The sequence below is a fragment of the Salvelinus alpinus genome, chromosome 10, assembly GCF_045679555.1.
Source record: "Salvelinus alpinus chromosome 10, SLU_Salpinus.1, whole genome shotgun sequence".
NCBI classification, from domain to species: domain Eukaryota; kingdom Metazoa; phylum Chordata; class Actinopteri; order Salmoniformes; family Salmonidae; genus Salvelinus; species Salvelinus alpinus.
Window position 1 is genome coordinate 27,823,893 of NC_092095.1, and position 25,898 is coordinate 27,849,790.

Consider the following 25,898-nt stretch of genomic DNA (forward strand, 5'->3'; position numbering starts at 1 on the left):
ACCACGCACCAGGCCTATAGTGCGCCTCGAGAGTCCAGTGTGCCCTGTTCCTCCTCCACGTACTAGCCCTATGGTGCGTGTCTCCAGTCCGGTACCATGCACCAAGCTTCCTGTGTGTCTCCAGAGTCCTGTGCGTCCTGTTACTGCTCCTCGCACTAGCCCTGTGGTGTGTGTTCCCAGCCCAGTACCACCAGTGCTGACACCACGCACCAGGCTTCCAGTGCGCTTTGAGAACTCAGTGTGTCCTGTTCCCGCTCCCCGCACTAGCCTTGAGGTGCGTGTCTCCAGTCCGGTACCACCAGTTCCGGTACCACGCACCAAGCCTCATGTGCGTCTCCAGAGCCCTGTACGCACTGATCCTTCTCCCCGCACTCGTCCTGAGGTGCGTGCCCTCAGCCCGGTACCACCAGTTCCGGTACCACGCACCAGTCCTACAGTGCGCTTTGAGAACTCAGTGTGTCCTGTTCCCGCTCCCCGCACTAGCCTTGAGGTGCGTGTCTCCAGTCCGGTACCACCAGTTCCGGTACCACGCACCAAGCCTCATGTGCGTCTCCAGAGCCCTGTACGCACTGTTCCTTCTCCCCGTACTCGCCCTGTTGTGCGTGTCCTCAGCCCGGTACCACCAGTGCCGGTACCACACATCAGGCCTATAGTACGCCTTGAGAGTCCAGTGTGCCCTGTTGTTGTTCCCCGCACTAGCCTGAAGGTGCGTGTCCTTAGCCCGGTACCTCCAGTTCCGGCACCACGCACCAGGCCTACAGTGCGTCTCAGCCGGTCAGAGTCTGCCGTCTGCCAAGCGGCGCCTGAACTGCCCGTCTGCCAAGCAGCGCCTGAACTGCCCGTCTGCCAAGCGGCGCCTGAACTGCCCGTCTGCCCAACGGCGTCTGTACTGTCCGTCTCTCCAGCGCCATCTGAGCCATCCGTCTCCCCAGCGCCATCTGAGCCATCCGTCTCCCCAGCGCCGTCTGAGCCATCCGTCTCCCCAGCGCCGTCTGAGCCATCCGTCTCCCCAGCGCCGTCTGAGCCATCCGTCTCCCCAGCGCCATCTGAGCCATCCGTCTCCCCAGCGCCATCTGAGCCATCCGTCTGCCCAGTGCCGTCTGAGCCATCCGTCTGTCCCGAGCCATTAGAGCCGCCCGTCTGTCCCGAGCCGTCAGAGCCGATAGTCAGTCAGGAGCCGCTAGAGCCATTCGTCAGACAGGATCTGCCAGAGCCGCCAACCAGACAGGATCTGCCAGAGCCGCCAACCAGACAGGATCTGCCAGAGCCGCCAACCAGAGAGGATCTGCCAGAGCCGCCAACCAGACAGGATCTGCCAGAGCCGCCAACCAGACAGGATCTGCCAGAGCCGCCAACCAGACAGGATCTGCCAGAACCGTCAGCCAGCCATGAGCGTCCAGAGCCGTCAGCCAGCCATGAGCGTCCAGAGCCGTCAGCCAGCCATGAGCGTCCAGAGCCGTCAGCCAGCCATGAGCGTCCAGAGCCGTCAGCCAGCCATGAGCGTCCAGAGCCGTCAGCCAGCCATGAGCGTCCAGAGCCGTCAGCCAGCCATGAGCGTCCAGAGCCGTCAGCCAGCCATGAGCGTCCAGAGCCGTCAGCCAGCCATGAGCGTCCAGAGCCGTCAGCCAGCCATGAGCAGCCAGATCCGTCAGCCAGCCATGAGCAGCCAGATCCGTCAGCCAGCCATGAGCAGCCATATCCGTCAGCCAGCCATGAGCAGCCAGATCCGTCAGCCAGCCATGAGCAGCCAGATCCGTCAGCCAGCCATGAGCAGCCAGATCCGTCAGCCAGCCATGAGCCGTCCAGCCAGGATCCGCCAGAGCCGGCCAGCCAGGATCCGCCAGCCAGCCAGGATCCGCCAGAGCCAGCCAGCCAGGATTCGCCATTCAGTCCGGTGCTGCCCTTCAGTCCGGAGCTGCCGTACCTCAGTCCGGAGCTGCCCCTTATCCTGGGGCTGCCCCTTATCCTGGGGCTGCCCCTTATCCTGGGGCTGCCCCTTATCCTGGGGCTGCCCCTTATCCTGGGGCTGCCCCTTATCCTGGTGCTGTCCCTTATCCTGGTGCTGCCCCTTAGTCCGGTGCTGCCCCTTAGTCCGGTGCTGCCCTTCAGTCCGGAGCTGCAGTACCTCAGTCCGGAGCTGCCCCTTATCCTGGGGCTGCCCCTTATCCTGGTGCTGCCCCTTAGTCCGGTACTGCCCCTTAGTCCGGTGCTGCCCCTTAGTCCGGTGCTGCCCCTTAGTCCGGTGCTGCCTCTTAGTCCGGTGCTGCCCCTTATTCCAGTGGGGTTAAGAAAGCGGGTAGTGACTATGGTGGGGTGGGGACCACGACCAGTGCCGGAGCCGCCGCCGTGGACGGACGCCCACCCAGACCCTCCCCTAGACTATGTGCTGGTGCGCCCGGAGTTCGCACCTTAAGGGGGGGGTTATGTCACGCCCTGGCCTTAGTATTCTTTGTTTTCTTTATTATTTTAGTTAGGTCAGGGTGTGACATGGGGAATGTATGTGTTTTTTGTAGTGTCTAGGGTGGTTGTAAGGTTTAGGGGGTTTATTAGAGTAGTTGGGTTTATGTTTAGTATAGTAGTCTAGCTGTGTCTATGTTGAGTGTAGGTATCTAGGAAAGTCTATGGTTGCCTGAATTGGGTCTCAATTAGAGACAGCTGGTTATTGTTGTCTCTGATTGGGAGCCATATTTAAGGCAACCATAGGCTTTAGCTGTTTGTGGGGAATTGTCTATGTTGAACGTAAGTAGCTTGTGTGTGCACTTTCGTTTGTAGCTTCACGGTCGTTTGTTGTTTTGTATAGTTTGTATAAGTGTTTCGTTTCGTGTTCATCTACGTCGGTCTAATAAAAGAAGATGTATTCATATCCCGCTGCGCCTTGGTTCGTCTCTCCACACGATCGTGACAGAGACTGTCTATTGTTGTGACCTAGATGAAGATCAGATCACATTTGATGACCAATTTATGCAGAAATCTAGGTATTGCCAAAGGGTTCACATACTGTTTCTTGCCACTGTATATGTATATATCAGCAAAAAATATATATTGGGGATTGGAAGTGATGCAGACAATTACATTGATGTAAGCTACAATCTATCTGAAATATTAAAGCTGCTCTACCCCTTAAAAAATGCACAGCCCCATGTCTGTGTATTGTGTTGAGTACCCAGAGGGGGCTAGTTGGGAGTGTATGTCTTGTTCTCTGTGCCTTTATTATAGCAGGCACCATCAATATGATGCCATGCACGGAGATGTGCTTTGAATGGTAATACCATTATACTATGCACTGGAGGGATAGAGGACCTCTGTATTTGTATGCTGGGTAAATGGGGTCCTGAGACCAGATCAAAGGGAGAGGCTGTAATGACAGCAGTAGACATGTGATGCCCAATACAAAGAGGATGAAGGTGAAGATGTAGACATCTTGGTTTCATGAGGATGAGAGAGAGAGAGAGAGAGAGAAGAAAAGAGCGGCTGACTGTGTGTGTGTAATTTCATTTGAATGTGGATGTGCACATGCATACTACATACAGTGGAAGAGATGTCCGAATAGGAAAGAACAAAGTATTCCAGACTGTGCAAACCCCCAACTGTAAACACAAGGAAATATCAACACTCAGCAATGTGCAGCAATGCAGCACACTTCTTATTTGCTTTGATTTTGCTGTCTGCCATATTACTGGTGACTCAAAAAATACCAGAGAGGAGAAAAGTAAACCATGGCAGCAGTCGAAGTAGTTGTCGTAGTAGAAAAGTTTATTATCCCCAAGGGGAAATGGGTTTTGCATGGTTTTCCTTCTGAGTTTTGGGCTTGTGCTGGTGCAGTCTGACGCATCATCCAGTGATGGTGTAGTTTGAATTTGGTCGTGGCAAAGTAAAGTCTTATAAAAGTCAACATACTATACTGCTCCGTCAGTGAGAGGTAGCAGTTAGGAAATTGCTTTAACAACCCTTAGGTGTATGCTTATTTCTCAGTCGCCTTGCTTAAAAAGCCAAGCCCAATCTAAAGCCTCAGACCCCAAACAGCTTAGAGGAGAGACACAGCAAAAGCTGCAGCCAACCTGGATATACACTGTCTAAAAAATGGGTATTACAGACCCCCAGGGTATCATAAGTCAGGGCATTGTACCCGCACCCCTAACCCCATAATTAAGTCACATTCCCCACAAGTGTAGGAAACGAGACGCTTGACAGTTCTATTAAAAAGTAAGGATGAAATGCCACATGAACGTGAATCGAGATCTCCTTTTGCGTTTTCACCGGTGAGAAAAGTTATGACCTTGTAGGAAAATGTTATATTCATAACCAAGAGGAATAGGTTTTAATCAAACTCGATGGATGGGTCTTGTGTTTGCATCTGTTGTTGCTTATACCTCCACTTATTTACTTATATTCTGTGGGAAGTGTGGTTGAACGGTAGTTCTGTTCCGAAAGGTATATGAACAACAATGCAGAGTGATGGGCGCTGAGGTCAGAGTGTAAATATCCCTATTGCCGTCCTTCTCTAACAGACAACAGACACTGTAAGTGTAAGCAATGAATAAAGCAATGCATCGAGTTAGCAACGAGATGGCAATGTGAATAGTGGAGGCTGCTAGCATGTTGCATTAGCAGGCCAAAGCTAAAGCAGACTACATTGGCTATATAGCATAGCACTCGCGGCAAACAAAACACAAGACATAAAGCTCATAGGAGCTAGTAGGCTGACAGGCTTCAGCTATTGAGGAGCATGGCTTAATTTGTAGAACATAAACAAATGCCTGTTTTATAGGGATACATGGAGATTGATAGATGGCGCATCTGCCACAAACTCTCTCTCATCACCTTCTTGTCTCAAAACTTGGGAATTCTGAACAGTAAGAATTGCAGTTGATTTCAGTGACATTGGTGTATTGTGTACAGGATGAATTTCAAATCAATCTCTAGCCCCTCCCTTATGCACCTCTGAAGATCTAAAAGGATTAGACAGGTTCATCCAATATGTCAGAGAAATCCATCCAGCCTATCAGAGGGAAGGATAAGGCTATTGCTACTTTGGCATGCCTAATTCTAATGCAATGTTTTCAGATCTAGGCCTTCATGAAGTGCCTGTATTAGGTGCAAGGGGTTGCTTTAGAATTCAGAAATCATGTCCTCTACCTCTATTGTAGATAGAATATTTTTTATTTTTAACATTTAAGTTCTAATAGTCATCATTAAAAGGCCCTTTCATGTTAAAACTTCACCACTAGATGTCCTCTTCCTCCCAGACTGAAGACTGCATACAGACAGCAGCAATGTAGACCTGAGACATTACTAAGCCATGTCATGCACACGTCTCATGCACATACGCATGAGTTGTCTTTCCACTGAAGAACCCCAACAGACAGTATAATCTCCTCACTGAAAATGCTCTCTGTTATTATATTGAATATGCTCTCTGCCTATATGAACTATGCCTGCCAGAAGTGACGTCTTAGAAAAAGGTTATTTCGACTAAAACGTTCACCAAATAAATGGTATCTACAGTAAACTTGTGTATGGGAGTATTCTCATGAGGAACTATATGGCTTTTATTCACAGCACAATAAGGAACGAACGCATAATGGTGTGTTGCGTAGACTGTAGCATTAATTTAACCAGAAAAACCTTTAAAAGGAAAGAAGTACCAACCTTTTATTGCAGTGGGCTAAATCAGGGTCACACAGAGTGTTTCTTGGTAGTCTTAAACAAATCTACTTTAAAACAAAAGTACACATCTCACACACATGGTTATGGGCTTAAATAAAAGAAGACAACTGTACCATGTCAGATAAAGAGTTGAAATGTAGTCCATTTTGAGTTTGCATCTCAATATTGCACTTTATGTACATCACAGAAGACTAAAATATAACAAAACCATTTGCCATAGAAATAACGTTTATTAATTATGCAATTATGACACATACAGTATTAATTCAATTCCACCCATGAAGCCACTAAAGGGCAATTTGGTCAGCTGACTGCAGGAAAGGACTACCTAAACGTATAGAATGTGCAGGAATGCTATTTTTACTTTTCTGATAAACGTTTAGTCAATATTCTGCTCTGACTTGTCTCCACCCACTGGGCACCCACTGGTTGAATCAACTTTGTTTCCACGTAATTTCAATGAAACTATGTTGAACCAACGTGGAATATATGTTGAATTGACGTCTGTGCCTAGTGGGCAGCTATCTCAAATCAAATCAAATACCATTTGATTTGTCACATGCGCCGAACACAACTGGTGTAGACTTTACTATGAAATGCTTGCTTACAAACCATTCCCAACGATGCAGAGTTTACAAATAATAATTATTCTCTGGCTTCCTCTTTGCTCAACTTCCTCCCTGGTTGTAGAGTGATTTGATACTGTAGTTTAAGAGTTCTTTATATGGTGGATTGAAGACTCTTTTCAAATTGCATTTGTCACATGCGCCGAATAGAACAGGTGTAGACCTTACCGTGAAATGCTTACTTACAAGCACTTAACACTTCTTCAGGATCGGTGGGTCCCCTGTGGGACGGTTGAGCATAGAAACAAGATCTTTTGGCTGTCACCAGAATAAGACACCCCAAAAAAGTTTTGACTGCTTTTTCTCGCAAAAGTGTTTTTGCAGACACAAAAAGATCCCACCTTTTTTAGCGGATTTTATTTTGTCGACATTTGGAAAGGTTACCGACAAATTGTCTGTTTTCAGCAGGCCTATGTTTCATCCGACATGTTCTCGCTTGCAGCAAGTAAATGTAAAAGTTTCTTGTCTTCAAGTAAGACTCAGCCTAGGTTAGGAAATACACAGGGGAGGTAGGTGTGTGTGTGTGTGTGTGTGTGTGTGTGTGTGTGTGTGTGTGTGTGTGTGTGTGTGTGTGTGTGTGTGTGTGTGTGTGTGTGTGTGTGTGTGTGTGTGTGTCAGCTGGGTGTGATGCATAACATCCTCTGAATCAGACCTTTTTCATCTAGCCTTTAGATATTATCTTTCTATTCCGTCCTAATTTTCACTTTCTGTCATTCATTGCACAATCTCCCAAAAGGTTGAAACTAACTGTGGCATCAGATAAATTAAACCTACAGTGTAGAGGTCCTCTCTAGCTGAGTTGGTAGAGCACGGCGCTTGCAATGCCAAGATGGTGAGTTTGGTTCCCGGGACAACCTATATGTTAAAAATGTATGCATGCATGACTATGTTGCATTGGAGGAAAGTGTCTGTTAACTGGTATATATTATTACATAATTAGTGAAACATGGTAGGCTCTCTCCATTTTTCAAACATGTAGGCGTGAATGGAAGAAGGAAGTTAGCTACTCACCCTGCATATTGAGTCAGGAGTAATGTTTATTTCCAAACAGCAACGTTTTACACTGCCAGATAATGTTAGCCAGAGGCTAAATGTAAATTTTTTTACTGAGAGTAAATATAGAAAAGAATGACTTGCACATTGTTATGACACATTAAGTCATGTCTTAACTTGTACTGTCACGACTTGTCTCCAAGTTCTTGATAACATTTTATTGAAATTGTACAATAATGGAGCATTAATGATGGATTGTATTTATAAAGAGCCTTTCTATCAACCGAGGTATTCAAACACTTTACATAGTAAGGGGGTAACTCACGTCTACAATTAACATTGTATAAACACATTTATTTTCAATCAATCAACCAAATGTATTTTATTAAGCCCTTTTTACATCAGCAGTTGTCACAAAGTGCTTTACAGATATCCAGCATAAAACCCCAAATAGTAAGCAGTGCAGAGGCAGAGGCACAGTGGAATAGCTACATAAATTTTTCAAGGTTCATTAACTAATATGAGACTCCAAGACATTAATTAATGTACATTCCTGTGCCACAGGGCTCCTATATCATACCAGAACATCTGTTTGACTAGTCATGCCCACTTGAGGGTTTCTAATATGTGACAGTGTCCGGCTACCATTGATTGAGACATGGTTCTTTAAACACGGCATATGTTTCTGCAGCAGAATCCGGAAGTGGTTCTGGAATTTTCTCCCCACAAAGGTGTAGAAGGCAGGATTGATACAGAAGTACAGATATGTGACCATACGAGTAACATGCAGCGCATAGTCAAGTTTACGGAGTTTCACACAGTCGACTTCAGCTGCTTGAAGCATCACCACCACATTATAAGGAGTCCAGCATGCAAAGAACAGCAGTACTATGACAAATATGAGTCTCACCGTCCTGTACTTGTTGGTCATCCTGGAGGAGATGACCGTCACGGCAATCCTAACGTAGCAGTAAAAAACAACAATGAGAGGAAATAGGAAGAACAAACCTAACTGGAGGTATGGCCCCGACAGCTCCAATTCCTCAGAGACAATCGATTCTGGGATACCAACCTCCTCACACACCAACCCCTGGTAGTAATGCTCGGCCTGGTCGTAGAGTAGAAACGGCTTGATGCACGCCAGGAGGCTGATGCCCCACACAGCGGCGGATGAGGCGAGGGCGTAGCTCCTCCGACGTAGCCTGGTGGACGGCACGGCGTAGACCACTGCCAGGTACCGGTCAAAGGTCATGAGAGTGAGGAACAGGATCGAGCTGTAGAAACCCAGGAAGTAGGCGCTGCCCACAATCTTACACCAGACCCGGCCGAAGACCCAGCTGGACTTGTGGTGGTATACGGCCCAGAAGGGCAGACTGGACATGAAGACCAGGTCCGACACCACCAGGTTGAGGAGGAAGATGTTCCCCACCGTGTTGAGTTTCTCGAACTTGCAGATGATATAGAGGACCAAGCTGTTTCCCACCACGCTCAGTGTGAAAATCAGCAGGTAGAAGGTGGAGAGTTTGACCCCAAAGCTGTGATTCGTTTCTCTGTTGCAGAGCGGAGCGTCCGTCTCTGAGCTGTAGTCCGGGTAGCCCGCTGTTGTCTCCCCAATCGAGGAGTTCATGTCCATTTCCATTGCTTGGTGTGTTTACTCAAAACCTGTCAAAACATTGTCAGCTCTTACAGTAAACAACTTATTTAAATCAGCAGAAATTGAGAGAGGAAAATATCAATTTTAGCTGACTTACCTGAAACTTTTGGCTGGCTTGTTTGCTTGCTTGCAGCAAGTAAATGTAAAAGTTTCTTGTCTTCAAGTAAGACTCAGCCTAGGTTAGGAAATACACAGGGGAGGTAGGTGTGTGTGTGTGTGTGTGTGTGTGTGTGTGTGTGTGTGTGTGTGTGTGTGTGTGTGTGTGTGTGTGTGTGTGTGTGTGTGTGTGTGTGTGTGTGTGTGTGTGTGTGTGTGTGTGTGTGTGTGTGTGTGTGTGTGTGTGTGTGTGTGTGTGTGTGTGTGTGTGTGTGTGTGTCAGCCGGGTGTGATGCATAACATCCTCTGAATCAGACCTTTGTCATCTAGCCTTTAGATTTGATCTTTCTATTCTACAGAAGTGGCGCATATTGGGGGTTGGGAAAAAAATCATTGTGTGTGTCCTATGTATCCTACTTTCAGCACACGTCTTCCAACATATGTCAGGTGGATATGTATACTATACAAATATATTTGCACTCTTGCACTTTACTAAAATAATTCTCTATATCTTCTAAAATCAGTTGAAATTGAAGAAAACATTTGGTATCCACACCTTGTTAATGAATTTTTAACATTGCAGAACCAACTTTATTTTTGTTAACTTAAGCTTACAATTTATATTTAGAAAATAAAGGCAAATGGCATGGACAAAATTATTGCCAACCTTTGGCCAAGATAAATCCCTACAAATGCTTATTTTAGCCATCAATGAGCTTGCTGCACATTTCTAGATAGTAATTTGGCCCACTTTTCAGCAGCAAACTGCTCTAATTATTCAATGTTTGAGGGGTGCCCTGCACCAACTGCTGTTTTCAGTTATTGCCATAGGTTATGGATGTGATTCAGATCTGGACTCTTTGCTGGCCACTCTAGAACAGTCCAGTGCTTCTTCTGGAACCATTCCTGGGTGCTTTTGATGTGTGTTTGGGGTTGTTGTCCTGCTGGAAGACGAACATTTTAGTGATGATTTTGATTAACCTTTTACAGATTAATTTTTACATTTTTATTTCCTTACCAAATTAACCAAAAATGTACCTTTAAATTGAATTTTGATATTTATCATCTCTATTATTCTCTGTAAAATGTTAAATCTTGATTTTATGAATCTGAAATGTGTTATGTGATTAAATTACATGTGCATCTAATTAATTATGTTGGTAGATGTTTAAATTATAATTTGTACCTATCTTTATTTTGGCAAAACAACAGGCATTTCGTTGTCAAGTGTCATTCAGAGATAAATGGAGGAGTCTATCAGTGGTTTTCAATCCTGGTCCTGGGAACCCAAAGGGGTGCACATTTTTGTTTTAGCTCTAGCACTACACACCTGATTCAAATCATCAAAGCCTATTGATGGGTTGATAATTTGAGTCAGCAGTAGCTAGGGCAAAAATAAAAATGTGCACCCCTTTGGGTCCCCAAGACCAGGATTGAGAACCAGTGGTCTAGATGGATATAACTCATTTAGTACAGACATTGCCATGGAGGGCTTCCACCATTTAAAAGTAGTCAACTGGGTGGGGATTCCTATGGGTTGGGAGTGACCACCCAATGATTAGAGAGCACTCTTTTATTCAAATTGGGTTGCCTATGGTTTGTAAACCAAAGACTATGGTAATATCCAGGAGCCAAGACCAAGATTTATACCAGGACATCGGACCCAAGATCCAGACCTATGACAAGTTAAATACCAAATTACATGGTCTTGAGTGGTCTCAAGACCAAGACCACTACATCAAGAGTCCGTGGGCCCTTTCTTCAATTGTAAGAAACTTCAGTAGAGTACAGTACATTACAGTACAGTATAGCACATTATAGACATTTATATTTGGGCCAAATAGATGTCAATGTTTGGACACATGGAGGGTAGGAGGCCCCCTGGTGGCTATGCATCTTTTTCTTGAAGTGTGCAGTTGTCCACTACTCACATGGTGGTCATCTGTAGCTCAGCTGGTAGAGCATAGCACATGCAACTTTACAATGGAGACAGCCTCAATAGTATCACTCCAGTATTAATGCTAAATTGTAATTATTTTCGCCTCTAGGGCCTATTTATTGCCCTCCTTCCTACTCTTCTACATTTACACTGTACATAGATCTTTCTATTTTTCTTTTCTTTTGTGTTATTGACTGTACGTTTGTTTATGTGTAACTGTGTTGTTGTTTTTGTCACACTGCTTTGCTTTATCTTGGCCAGGTCGCAGTTGTAAATGAGAACTTGTTCTCAACTGGCCTACCTGGTTAAATAAAGGTGAAATAAAAAAAATATAAAAACATTTTTTAAATGGCGCTGCCTGTGCTGTCACAGACGCCATAATTGCACAGATACGAAGATGAGACCTCTACATATCTCTATGACGTCAATTGTTTCGGTTGTGACCTTTTCAGTTTGGACAATTTTGACTTATTTTGTACTTTAAAGAATCCAAATTTCTAACATATAGCTGGCATTCTTTCATTTAAACAGATGTACATCCCAGAAAACATATACAGTACCAGTCAAAAGTTTGGACACACATACTCATTCCAGAGTTTTTCTTTATTTTGACTATTTTCTACATTGTAGAATGGTGAAACATCAAAACTATGAAATAACACATATGGAACCATGTAGTAACCAAACAAGTGTTAAACAAATCAAAATATATGATATATTTGAGATTCTTCAAAGTAGCCACCCTTTGCCTTGATGACAGCTTTGCACACTCTTGGCATTCTCTCAGAAGATATCTCTATTTGCTAAAAGACCGAGTCCATATTATGGCAAGAACAGCTCAAATAAGCAAAGAGAAACGACAGTCCATTACTTTAAGACATGAAGGTCAGTCAATTCTGAACATTTAAGAACTTTGAAAGTTTCTTCAAGTGCTGTCGCAAAAAACATCAAATGCTATGATGAAACTGGCTCTCATGAGGACCGCCACAGGAAAGGAAGACCTAGAATTACCTCTGCTGCAGAGGATAAGTTCATTACAGTTAGCTGCACCTCAGATTGCAGCCCAAATAAATGCTTCACAGAGTTCAAGTAACAGACACATCAACATCAACTGTTCAGAGGAGACTGCGTGAATCAGGTCTTCATAGTCGATTTGCTGCAAAGAAACCACTACTAAAGGACACCAATAAGAAGAAGAGACTTGCTTGTGCCAAGAAACACGAGCAATGGACATTAGACCGGTGTAAATCTGTCCTTTGGTCTGATGAGTCCAAATTTGAGACTTTTGGTTCCAACCGCCGTGTCTTTGTAGAGTAGGTGAACAGATGATCTTCGCATGTGTGGTTCCCACCGTGAAGCATGGAGGAGGAGGTGTGATGGTGCTTTGCTGGTGACACTGTCAGTGATTTATTTAGAATTCAAGGCACACTTAACCAGCATGGCTACCACAGCATTCTGCAGTGATACACCATCCCATCTGGTTTGCGCTTAATGGGACTATTATTTGTTTATCAACAGGACAATGATTCAAAACACACCTCCAGGCTGTGTAAAGGCTATTTGACCAAGAAGGAGAGTGATGGAGTGCTGCATCAGATGACCTGGCTTCCACAATCACCCAACCTCAACACATTTGAGATGGTTTTGGATGAGTTGGACCACAGAGGACGGAAAAGCAGCCAACAAGTGCTCAGCATATGTGGGAACTCCTTCAAGACTGTTGGAAAATAATTCCTCATGAAGCTGGTTGAGAGAATGCCAAGAGTTTGCAAAGCTGTCATTCAATTTTCTTATTTAACCTTTATTTAACTAGGCAAGTCAGTTAAGAACAAATTCTTATTTACAATGACGGCCTACCAAAAGGCAAAAGGCCTCCTGTGGGGATGGGGGCTGGGATTAAAAATACAAATAAATTAAATAAAAATATAGGACAAAACACACATCACGACAAGAGAGAACACAACACTACATAAAGAGAGACCTAAGATGACAACATAGCATGGCAGCAACACATGACAACAGAGCATGATAGCAACACAACATGACAACAACATAGTAACAACACAACATGACAACAACATAGTAACAACACAACATGGCAGCAGCACAACATGGTGGCAGCACAAAACAGGGTACAAACGTTGTTGGGCACAGACAACAGCACAAAGGGCAAGAAGGTAGAGACAACAATACATCACGCAAAGCAGCCACAACTGTCAGTAAGAGTGTCCATGATTGAGTCTTTGAATGAAGAGATTGAGATAAAACTGTCCAGTTTGAGTGTTTGTTGCAGATCGTTCCAGTCGCTAGCTGCAGCGAACTGAAAAGACAAGCGACCCAGGGATGTGTGTGCTTTGGGGACCTTTAACAGAATGTGACTGGCAGAACGGGTGTTGTATGTGGAGGATGAGGGCTGCAGTAGATATCTCAGATAGGGGAGTGTGAGGCCTAAGAGGGTTTTATAAATAAGCATCAACCAGTGGGTGTTGCTGCAGGTATACAGAGTTGATCAGTTTACAGAAGAGTATAGAGTGCAGTGATATGTCCTTTCTGGGCTAGGCGTCCCGCTAGCGCCCCACCTCGACAACATCCGGTGAAATTGCAGAGCGCGAAATTCAAAATACAAAATTCGTAATATTAAACATTCATGAAAATACAAGTGTATTACATCGTTTAAAAGCTTAACTTCTTGTTAACTTCTCACGAGTCACCAACCCTGATCCGGTAGCACCCCCCACCCCCCCCCCCCACTGAGTAGCTAGCATAGCGTCACAAGTAACTTGTAGCATCTAAATATCATTAAATCACAAGTCCAAGACACCAGATGAAAGATACAGGTCTTGTGAATAAAGCCACCATTTCAGATTTTTAAAATGTTTTACAGGGAAGACACAATATGTAAATCTATTAGCTAACCACGTTAGCAAAGGACACTATTTTTTTACTCCCAACAGTTTTTTCCTGCGTCAGTAGCTATCACTAATTCGACTAAATAAAAATATATATAGCCACTAACCAAGAAACAACTTCATAAGATGACAGTCTGATAACATATTTATGGTATAGCATAGTTTTTTTTTTGGAAAAATGTGCATTTTTCAGGTATAAATCACAGTTCTACATTGCAGCTGCAATCTGAAATAGTGCTGACCCAGCCAGAACAATTACAGAGACCAACGTCATATAACGAATTACTCATCTTAAAACATTTCAGAAAAATACACAGCGTACAGATATTGAAAGCCTAACATCTGGTGAATCCAAACAATATTTCAGATTTATTAAATGTTTTATAACGAAAACAAAATGTAGCGCTAAATTAGCATAGCTATACCAGGCAGATTCGGCTAGGCGCCCACGGCCAGTTCACATGCACAACAGATATGATATAACATCGTAAATTGGGTCTTACTATGGCTGATCTTTCATCAGAATGTTGATCAAAGTGTCCTTTGTCAAGATGAGTCGTTGGTTCCGTTCAGAATTGTTCCTTTCCCACTCCATTTAGCACAGGTACTGGTCGAGTGGCACGGATCTCTCAAACGTAAATAAAATCAGACAACGGAACATCGCAAAACTCCCGAAAAAATTCAAATAATCTGATTAAACTATATTGAAAAAACATACATTACGATGATATGGTCACATGTATCAAACAAAATTCGACACGGAGATAGTTTTCATCCATAACGCCAGCAAAACAGTACACAATCGCAGCTCCAACTCGTGCGAATCAGAAAGAAAGAGAAATAGGTCTTATTTCACGTCAGTACCAGATAAACAAAGAATTTCTCCTCTGACGTCCTCTTGACACCCAGAGGAAGGCGAATGAAGTGTGTTTCTGGTCATAGGGGTCATGACCATATATAGGCAGAGCGTTGAAGCGAGCATAGACTTCTTGCATTCTACTTCTTGGTCAGGGAAAGTGCTGTCAAATGACTTGTGTATCACTCAGAGACAAAATTGAAACGGTTTTAGAAACTAGAGGTTGTTTTCTATCCAATGGTATTAATTATATGCATATAGTAAGAGCAATAATTGAATAAGAGGCAGTTTAATCTGTAGAGCAAATTATGCTAATGGGAAAATAGCACCCCCTGTATTCTCAAGAAGTTAATCCAGCCGCTTTGTCAGATTTCAAAAAGGATTTACAGCGAAAGCATACCATGCAATTATCTGAGGACAGCGCCCCGTGTACAAGAGCATTACAAACATTTTCCAAACAAGCAGAGGCATCACGAAAGTCAGAAATAGCGATAAAATAAATCACTTACCTTTGAAGATCTTCCTCTGTTTGCAATCTTAAGAGTCCCAGTTACATAACAAATGGTTGTTTTGTTTCGATTAAGTCCTTCTTTATATCCCAAAAAAGTCAGTTTAGTTGACACACTTGATTCAGTAATCTACCGGTTTCCCTCGTTCAAAATTCATACAAAGGAATCCCAAAAGTTACCAATAAACTTCATCCAAACAAGTCAAAAAACGTTTCTAATCAATCCTCAGGTACCCTAATATGTAAATAAACAATAAAATTTAAGACGGAGAATAGTATGTTCATTACCGGAGATAAATAACGAAGCCCTCATCCACACGCATCCACAATACTACAGCCAAAATGGGAGCCACCTAGAAAAACTACCAATTCTAGCTAATTTTTCAAAAAACAAGCCTGAAACTCTTTCTAAAGACTGTTGACATCTACTGGAAGCAATCTGGAAGGTATTCCTTTGATTTTCCCATAGACAGCCATTTCAATGAGTGGTGACCTCAACAACAACAAATATCCGGATGGATTCTTCTCTGTTTTTCGCCTGCCATATCAGTTCTGTTATACTCACAGACATTATTTTAACAGTTTTAGAAACGTTAGAGTGTTTTCTATCCAATACTACCAATTATATGCATATCCTAGCTTCTGGGCCTGAGTAACAGGCAGCTTACCTTGGGAACCTCAGTCATCCAAACTTCCGAATACTGCCCCCTATCCCTAAGAGGTGTCAAATCTGATGACCGAATGGTAAAGAACATCTAGCCGCTCGAGAGCACCCTTGCCTGCTGATCTATAAATTATGTCTCCATAATCTAGCATGGGCAGGATGGTCATCTGAATCAAGGTTAGTTTGGCAGCTGGGGTGAAAGAGGAGTGATTACGATAGAGGAAACCAAGTCTAGATTTAACTTTAGGCTGCAGATTTGATATGTGCTGAGAGAAGGACAGTGTACAGTCTAGTCATACTCCCAAGTTCTTGTATGAGGTGACTAACTCAAGCTCTAAACCCTCAGAGGTAGTAATCACACCTGTGGGGAGAGAGGCATTCTTCTTACCAAACCACATGACCTTTGTTTTGGAGGTGTTCAAAACAAGGTTAAGGGCAGAAAAAGCTTGTTGGACACTAAGAAACAAAATCCGGGGAAGGGCCAGTTGAGTATAAGACTGTATTATCTGCATATAAATTGATGAGAGCTTCCTACTGCCTGAGCTATGTTGTTGATGTCAATTGAGAAGAGTGTGGAGCCTAGGATCGAGCTTTGGGGTACACCCTTGGTGACAGGCAGTGGCTGAGACAGCAAATGTTCTGACTTTATACACTGCACTCTTTGAGAGAGGTAGTTAGCAAACCAGGCCAAAGAGCCCTCAGAGACACCAATACTCCTTAGCCGGCCCACAAGAATGGAATGGTCTACCGTATCAAAAGCTTTGGCCAAGTCAATAAAAATAGCAGCACAACATTGCTTAGAATCAGTGGCGGTTCTAGACCATTTCAACTGGGGAGGCCAAGCTGGGGCCAGTTGTACTGTTAGAGGGGCCAGTTACATTAGACGTTATTGTTGTCATATCGTTTTCTTCACTGCATTGCAGGCATTAGCAGGCAAAAGACCATGTTCATAATAATCATCGTTGCCACTGTCTAATAACGGTTGTAAAAAAAGAACGATAGCAAAAAAAAATGTAAAAATGATTTCATACTCCACATTTAGGGGGGCCACAAGGGGGTCCAAAATTGTTTTCACAGGGGCACAACCCCCCCCCCCCCCCCCCCCAGAACCGATAGTGCTTAGAATCAAGGGCAATGGTGAAATCATTGAGGACCTTTTAGGTTGCAGTGACACGTCCATAACCTGAGCGGAAACCAGATTGCATACCAAGGCAAAGGGTTGCTACTTTGAAGAATCTAAAATATATTTTGGTTTGTTTGACACTTTTTAGGTTACTACATGATTCCTTATGTGTTCCATATTATTCTACAATGTAGAAAATAGTCAAAAAAATTAAGAAAAACCCTTGCTTCACATATTTAGTGATATTTCGGTAGTGACACTTCGTAAAAATACATGAAGATTTACCAACTTGCTAACAAATTTTCTTCAAAATGTTTGCAGACATACTACTCACCATGTGGCCATGCTGGAGGGGTGCAATCCCATCACCTGGTGATATTTGTAGGGTTGTGGCTTAAGGCAGTGTTTCCCAAATTCAATCCTGGGGTTTAGTTTTTTGTTTTTTTGCTCTAGCACTACACAGCTGATTCAAATAACCAACTCTTCATCAGGCTTTGATTATTTGAATCAGATGTGTAGTGCTAGGGCAAAAAAAACAAAATGTGCACACAGGGGGGGCCCCAGGACCGAGTTTGGGAAACCCTGGCTTATTAAGACACATTCATTCTAGTCTATTATTGTGAGTGTTTCAGTAGTGACATCAAAAGCATTTCTTTTTTGAAAGACGTTTAAAAATAAACAAAACTGTTAATTAGATCAGTAGCATTGAATGTAATAATAGAACACCTCAAGACGTTCTATTGAAATAAGTGTTTAAAAAATTACAAAAATCATGAATTGCTTTATTTTCAAACATGAAGTTTAGGAGTCAGGGTTTGGGACAGCCACCTCTGAATAGAAATAGCTGTATAAACAATTACTTTGTACTATATTAAATGTAACTGTATGTTTGTTATTGCCTTGGATTCTATGAGAACATATCAGGAAGTAAATAAATGTCCTACGTTTGGATACTTAGATGTTTTTTTGCACCACTCATGCAGAATCACCCATATACAGTACAGTCCAATCATATAACCACATAACAGTTGATGTAAAAGATGGAAACTTGGATATCATAAAATACATAAAAGTATCTGAAAATATATTACAATATTTTAAATGTAAAAAAACAACAACTCCAAAACAGCTAAACCATTCATACACATGTCAGCGTCTGTCATCTCCCATGGCACATCATGTAGCCCTTGTAGTTAAATCAGGAGGTATAGCACATCATCTAGCCCCTGTAGTTAAATCAGGAGGTATAGCACATCATCTAGCCCCTGTAGTTAAATCAGGAGGTATAGCACATCATCTAGCCCCTGTAGTTAAATCAGGAGGTATAGCACATCATATAGCCCCCGTAGTTAAATCAGGAGGTATTGCACATCATCTAGCCCCTGTAGTTAAATCAGGAGGTATAGCACATCATATAGCCCCTGTAGATAAATCAGGAGGTATAGCACATCATCTAGCCCCTGTAGTTAAATCAGGAGGTATAGCACATCATATAGCCCCTGTAGATAAATCAGGAGCTATAGCACATCATCTAGCCCCTGTAGTTAAATCAGGAGGTATAGCACATCATGTAGCCCCTGTAGTTAAATCAGGAGGTATAGCACATCATGTAGCCCCTGTAGTTAAATCAGGAGGTATAGCACATCATGTAGCCCCTGTAGTTAAATAAGGATGTATAGCACATCATGTAGCCCCTGTAGTTAAATCAGGAAGTATAGCACATCATGTAGCCCCTGTAGTTACATCAGGAGGTATACTGTAGTATTTTAAGGTATAGTATGATATTTAAAGTAAAATATTATTTTTACATGAAGTATGGACAATGTAATATGAATCATTTGGCTGTATCAAACAAAGAACATGTTTTAACAAAGATATGCAAAACACATTTGAAGTAGTTCCTGAGGTTTAATTTCATTTATGGTATGGGTTTATAAAGGCACAAGGTGAATTAATATATTATCTACAGTACAGTTTTCGTAGTTGGGATACATTTTAAGCCGAAATACTCACAATGTTGTCTTGTAAAAATGCACCAGGCACACTATATTAGCACATTCTGTGGTTGAATCCAGGTAGCCTGTTATTGTACTAATTAGCAGTTACTCTGTGTTTACCTCAGCCCACAACATATTTACATTTTGACATGCTGTAAAATATTTACATATGGAGGGCTTGACAACAAAATCTTATGGTATAACATTTTTTAAATATGTTTCACACCCTGGTTTTACAAAACATTTTTCACTGGTGTACTTATACATGTATGTAATGCCTCGTGTCCAGCAAGGAGGTAGCGTTACAGTACCAAGGACTATGATGATTCTCTTTGGACAATCACCATTAAATGTCCAAAACATATGGTTTCTATAATTTATCCTGAAACCTACAAACATACAGTATATGAAACCACGCATGTGTCTCAATATAGACCTAGTTTCAGTTAATCGGGACAAATATTTCTACTGAACAGCAAAGTGGACTCCCATATGCCTTAAACAGGGTTTCCCAACCGTCTCCTCAGGGACCATAGGTCTTTTTACATATTTGTTGTAGCCCTGAACTGGCACACCTGATTCAATTAGTCAATTATCACCAAGCCCTTTACTAATGGAATCAGGTGTGCCAGTTCAGGGCTAGAACAAATATGTGAAACGTCTGGGTGTCCACGAGGAGAGGGCTTTTAAGCATAGGTGTCCAATCTTATACGCAAAGACCCAGTGTGGGTGCAGACCTTTATTCCATATTCAGGTGTGTTAGTGTATGGCTGGAGCAAAAGCCTTCAGCTAAACACTCCCCTTTGCCGAAAAGATTGGACATCACTGTCTTAAAGTACTGTATGACGTTGCATCTTGACCCCCACATTGAAGCCCGTCCTCCCCTCTAGGGGCCCTTCCTCTCAGAAGTTGGGCCCTTTGCTGTAGGGGTCATTCCTGAGGTTGTACGCCTGGTAGCAAGAAGACATGTCACACACTCCTGGTAGTCCTGATGACCCTTCTTTCCCTGGCATTCCGGGACTTCCTGACTTCCCAGGCATCCCCTGAGTGCCCGGGCGTCCGATGCCATCCGATCCGCGAGGCCCCTGAACTCCTGCCCGTCATTAAGAAGAAATACTATAAGGGGATATGTCTCCACAGAACGAGCAGTGTGTTTTCATGTTTCAGAATAATCAATGGTGATGGTTTCATATGGAGTGATGGGATATGAGGCTCTAGAAGAACATTTGTGTCGGTATAGCAAGCGAGCTAGCAGTTTATGCTCTCTGGAGGATACCTTTTTAAAAGACTCCAATCGCTGATAGAAGGGGCAAATTAGTCATGATTAACCACTAACTAGCCTCTTTAGCCTGTTCAATCTCTGAATCCCTAGGTGCTAATCCCTAGGTGTACGGCTAATCAACAGCTAGCATGTCGTTAGCGCCCAATGGTTAATTCGCCATTCTGTTAGCTTACCTGACTGTCCAGTAGGGCCTGGCAACCCTGGATGACCCTCTCCTTTGGTGCCTTTGAGTCCTCTTGGTCCAGTGTCACCTAAAGATGATTTCTAATCATTATACTGTGTATAGAACCAACATGACTCTAGCTCACCTGCTAACATAACATACTCCACTGTTACTTCAAGTGGGTAACACTTTCTATGAAGCTGTAAATACATTGAAAATGTATTTACAGTAGTGTATTGTATTTAATTCAATTGTCGGGCCGACTCTTCTCTCTGTATATATCAACGATGTCGCTCTTGCTGCGGGTGATTCCCTGATCCACCTCTACGCTGTCTCTTCTTTGGACACTGTGTTAACAAACCTCTAAACAATCTTCAATGCCATACAACATTCCTTCCGTGGCCTCCAACTGCTCTTAAATGCTAGTAACACTAAATGGATGCTTTTCAACCGATCGCTGCCCGCACCTGCCCGACTAGCATCACTACTCTGGACGGTTCTGACTTAGAATATGTGGACAACTACAAATACCTAGGTGTCTGGCTAGACTGTAAACTCTCCTTCCAGACTCATATCAAAGCCCCCTTCACTCATGCCGCTAAACATACCCTCGTAAAACTGACTATCCTACCGATCCTCGACTTCGGTGATGTCATTTACAAAATAGCATCCAACACTCTACTCAGCAAACTGGATGCAGTCTATCACAGTGCCATCCGTTTTGTCACCAAAGCCCCATATACCACCCACCACTGCGACCTGTATGCTCTCGTCGGCTGGCCCTCTCTACATATTTGTCGCCAGACGCACTGGCTCCAGGTTATCTATAACTCTTTGCTAGGTAAAGCTCCGCCTTATGTCAGCTCACTGGTCACCATAGCAACACCCACCCGTAGCACGCGCTCCAGCAGCTATATCTCACTGGTTATCCCCAAAGCCAACACCTCCTTTGGCCGCCTTTCCTTCCAGTTCTCTGCTGCCAATGACTGGAACGAATTGCAAAAATCGCTGAAGTTGGAGACTTATATCTCCCTCACTAACTTTAAACATCAGCTATCTGAGCAGCTAACCGATCTCTGCAGCTGTACACAGCCCATCCAATCTACCTACCTCATCCCTATATTGTTTTAATTATCTTTTTTGCTCTTTTGCACACCACTATTTCTACTTGCACATCATCATCTGCACATCTATCGCTCGAGTGTTAATTTGCTAAATTGTAATTACTTGCTACTATGGCCTATTTATTGCCTTATCTCCTCACGCCATTTGCACACACTGTATATAGACTATTTTTTTCTATTGTGTTATTGACTGTACACTTGTTTATTCCATGTGTAACTCTGTGTTGTTGTTTGTGTCGCACTGCTTTGCTTTATCTTGGCCAGGTCGCAGTTGTAAATGAGAACTTGTTCTCAACTGACCTACCTGGTTAAATAAAGGTGAAATAAAATAATTACCAGCAAAGTGCTTTACAAGACTAGCTATGGTGTTCAGCTCATTGCTCCTTATAACCAATTATATAAATGTAGTCATCTCTATAATTCCGTACACATACGTGGTTCATAGGTGAATTATAGGGGAGTAATGTTTTATTTCCATATGTGTTACCATGTCATAATTCCTTTATCCTAACCTGTAGATTAATGCGTTACCAAACACTCAGTAGAGTCTTTGGGGTTTCTGTACAGGTGTGTTACCGTTGACTCCCTGGTGCCCCTGCATGCCGGGGGTTCCTGGGTATCCTGGTGAGCCGATTCTACCGGGATAGCCCGGGGTTCCTGAGGAACCTTTGAGTCCTGGTGCTCCAGGCTGTCCCGGGTGTCCCTTCACCGTCTCACACGGCTCACATCTGCTGAGAGGGGCTAGTGTCTGCAGCAGCTGGGGGAGCTGATCTGGGAGGGCCCGAGCACAATTTGGTTCAATCAAATCAATGTTAATCAGTCAATCAATCAAGGTATTAGGGGAACCATTGTTTACAGTCATTCATATGTCTCATGATTTAAACTTCTTTATTTGAGTACACCTGGAAAAATAGCCCACGTATTACCGCAGCTAAAATATTAATAGCACCAGATAAACATATTGCTATTAACTGTAATATGATGCTGTAAGGATGTTGCCGTTTTACCTTCCTGCCCTAACCAATACATATTCATATTGAACATGGATTCTAAGGCGTAGTCAGATCCCTACACTCAATTTACATTTCAATATGTGTATTGTTTAATCCCTACAGTCTTTTAAGCTGCTGAGTCAACAACGAGCCGCACGCTTTCCAGCTTACTTCAATTTGCACTTTAGTTATTGACACTGCATAGCTACCGCTGGGCGGGCGGTGACAGGTACTTACTCCGCAACACATCGCCGCAGAGCTTCATCATGTGGTCGTCAGAGGGAGGCTTCCCCTGTAAGACACAGATAAGGCCAAATGGGTAAGACGGTTGATGTCTGGATGGCGAAGGTATGGAGAAACGGACAGGGTGCTTTTAGAGAAAGGCCAGGATTCAGGAGAACTCACAGGCTTCCCAGGGTAGCCCGGCGTTCCCGGTTGCCCAGGCAACCCGTCCTCGCCGGGAGATCCCCGTGGGCCAGCGGCCCCCACGTGTCCCATGCCCCCTTTCTTCCCATCGGTGCCTCTGACACCGATATCCCCCGTGAGGCCTTTCTGATGATCGTGAGGAGAAATATGGTCACAAACTGTATATAACTAAACACAGTATATAGGACCTTTGCATACAGAGCTCGGTTTCATTTAAAATGTCTGTTATAGCCTACAATATATCTGCCTTGAGACTAGAAAATGAATAAGCGTTCCAGAATAGGTGTTCAAAGAAATCATAGTGGAAATATGCCGACATGTATCTTTTAAAATGTGAATGTTGAACTTGGTGTTCAAGGGCCTGATGTGATATGGATTTCACAGTAGGTTTACTGTCATGTCTACCTATCTAGACCCTGCGGGTGTGATGTCGGAGGCTTCATGGTATGACGTGTTCAGTAGTGTTCCTCAGCTCAGATGGCTTGAGAGGATCTGGTCTCTGGTGTAGAATGAGGCAGAATGGATTATATCTAATGCAGCAGTGTAATTCTACAAACCTGTCCTTTGCCTCCCCTGGGTCCAGCTTCACCCTGGCAGAAAAGGAAGAGGAAAATGAGAGAAAGAGCCTGTTAAAAAAGTTCTGCTTGAATATCAAAGAAACGCTCTCTTTCAGAAGCTCTTCGTTCACTCTGCTCTGATAAAAGTACAAATATTTTGTTCCTTGCTGCAGTCTTACTTACTACAGTTGACGCAGAGGTACATTTTTTGTTGTTGAATAAACCGACATACTGTTGGCCTAATGCTGTTGTATATCAAATACGAGTCACAGCCAGTGCAATGGCCACAGGGAAAGTTGACTACTAATTGTTTACCCATAAATATGGGGGGCTTTGTGAAGACCAAGGAATAAAAACGTTTTGTAGTTAAAGTTGATTTGATATCCACTGCCACCCAGTGCCCTGGTCATGTAACTGCACTCACCGGTAAGCCGGGGTTCCCAAGGGCCCCATCGGTGCCTCGTTCGCCCTGGAACAAGATACAGGGTTGGGGGGATGGATGATGGGAGGCATCATAGGAGGGTATAGGAGAGCACTCGCCACTAAAAGGTCATCATTAGTATTCACAGCCAAGGAGAGACGCAAGGGTCTCATTGACCTTTAAAAAACACATCACCTGAGTTTCCCCTACCTCCCCTCTCTTCCCTCCCTTCCAACCACTGCTCTGAAGTCTGCCTCTATCACGGTCGCCCTGCTGTGATTGTAAGGCTATAGGAAGCACAAATCAAAGCACAGAGCCAAAGACACTACACTCTGTGGTCACAGCACAGGGTCCTTAAGGGAGGACTGACTTCGGTGCAGGAAAAGCTTTGTTCCTCGTGATTAATACATGACTAACACTCATTATTTTCTTGTCAGTGTCCTGGAGAGATATGAGTATGCACAGTACAGTGCTCTAAATATAGTGTAGGACTCTACGTGCAGTATAGGAGCCTACAGGGTAAAGAAAGTAGTCTTGCGTAAGAGCTCATAGGAGCAGGGGCCTATCTCCTGTTTCTGTAGCGTAAGGCAGCTTGATGTAGTACACAACCTGGACAGGACTCTAGTCTATCGCAGAGCCTTACCCCCAATCTACTTAATGCTGAGTGCCAAGCAGAGATGCATTGGGTACCATTTTTTGTCTTTGGTATGACTCGGCTGGGGATTGAACTCCCAACCTTCCAATCTCAAGGCGGACAGTCTAACCACAGGGCCACTAAGGAGTGTTGTAAATGCAGTATAGGGTTCTAAGTACAGAAGAGTACATGGTTCTAAGTATGAACTTGATCGTTTGGATAATAAGACAATCACTAGTCCTTGTTTTATGTGCTGTGTATGGCGAGCTCTATAGGTCACTGCAAACAACCATCCACCAACCCAATAACTAAATGTCACTATGACAAGAATAAATGACAATGAACTGAACCACCCCTTGTTTCAGAGACAGACAAGACAGAAGATGACAATACCTGACTTCCTCTGGGACCCGCCTCTCCAGTTTCTCCCTGAAAAACAGTGTATAACATATGGCTGTAATAACCAAGTAGGCGTCTGGGCGTGCCTGCATACAGTCTGAAGGACAAGCTCTCAGTGCGTGTGAATGACAACACGTAAGAGGAATGAAATATGCATTATTCAAAAAGACATCAGCGCTTACTGCAAAACAGGCAAATGAACAAGCTCCCTGATACCGAGAACCATAAATCATTCATAAATCATGTCTTTAGAGCCGCACACTGCCTCATTAAGCCAAAAGGCCCCCCTACAGGCAATAACACTGTTATTTTATCTGAGATTTGGGCTCTATCTCAATTCGTCTTTCTGTGATTCTTTGCATCCTATCTCCTTGTCTCCTTCTCAACCGTATTGGAGAAAGTCAAAGACCCCTCCCCTCAGACCTTCTTGTCTAATGCTTTTTGAGAAAGAAGCAAGGAAAGAGGGTGCAAGGAATCAAGGAAAGATTAATTGAGACCTGAAGTCTAAGGTGGTGCATGCTTACCTTGGGACCTTTGAACCCAGGTAGGCCATTAGTGCCCGGGGACCCAAGGAAGCCTGCCTCTCCTGGTGTGCCCTAAAGAGTAAAAAAAGCATGATAAATAGCTGGGGTAAGTCTTCTTAGCGCAGGCTCTGGGTGGAAGTAGTCAGTAGGCAGAGCGCTAGGGTCAGCTTACCCTGCCCCAATATTAACTTTAACCGTTAACGGGTCAATCTGCAGTTGCTACATACATTTTTGTACTTATAACTTAATGATATGTACCTATTGATTCTTGAAGAATATAACTTCTAAATACCTCATGAGTTTAGTTCAACGGTCAGACCCCATCAGAACCCAAAATAGATGCT

General features: G+C 43.5%; 2 protein-coding genes across 2 annotated transcripts in view; both read right to left on the bottom strand.

The window, feature by feature from the left end:
• Window positions 1-7,638: 7,638 nt before the first annotated feature.
• Window positions 7,639-8,945, bottom strand: LOC139531346 (C-C chemokine receptor type 3-like). Its single transcript, XM_071327819.1, has one exon. It carries the CDS (start codon window positions 8,923-8,925, stop codon window positions 7,861-7,863), a length of 1,065 nt encoding a protein of 354 aa, XP_071183920.1. The 5' UTR covers window positions 8,926-8,945; the 3' UTR covers window positions 7,639-7,860.
• A 9,978-nt stretch (window positions 8,946-18,923) lies between these two features.
• The window catches only part of LOC139531829 (collagen alpha-1(XXI) chain-like), a 54,049-nt gene continuing 47,074 nt past the window's right edge, over window positions 18,924-25,898 (bottom strand). Inside the window, exons 23-31 of the mRNA XM_071328703.1 lie at window positions 25,555-25,626; window positions 25,025-25,060; window positions 24,001-24,045; window positions 23,577-23,609; window positions 22,999-23,145; window positions 22,831-22,885; window positions 22,178-22,372; window positions 20,488-20,565; window positions 18,924-20,125 (exon numbers count right to left, since the gene is read on the bottom strand). Of these exons, the coding sequence (XP_071184804.1) occupies window positions 19,935-20,125; window positions 20,488-20,565; window positions 22,178-22,372; window positions 22,831-22,885; window positions 22,999-23,145; window positions 23,577-23,609; window positions 24,001-24,045; window positions 25,025-25,060; window positions 25,555-25,626 (852 nt within the window). The 3' untranslated portion in view covers window positions 18,924-19,934. The remainder of the gene's footprint in view (window positions 20,126-20,487; window positions 20,566-22,177; window positions 22,373-22,830; window positions 22,886-22,998; window positions 23,146-23,576; window positions 23,610-24,000; window positions 24,046-25,024; window positions 25,061-25,554; window positions 25,627-25,898) is intronic.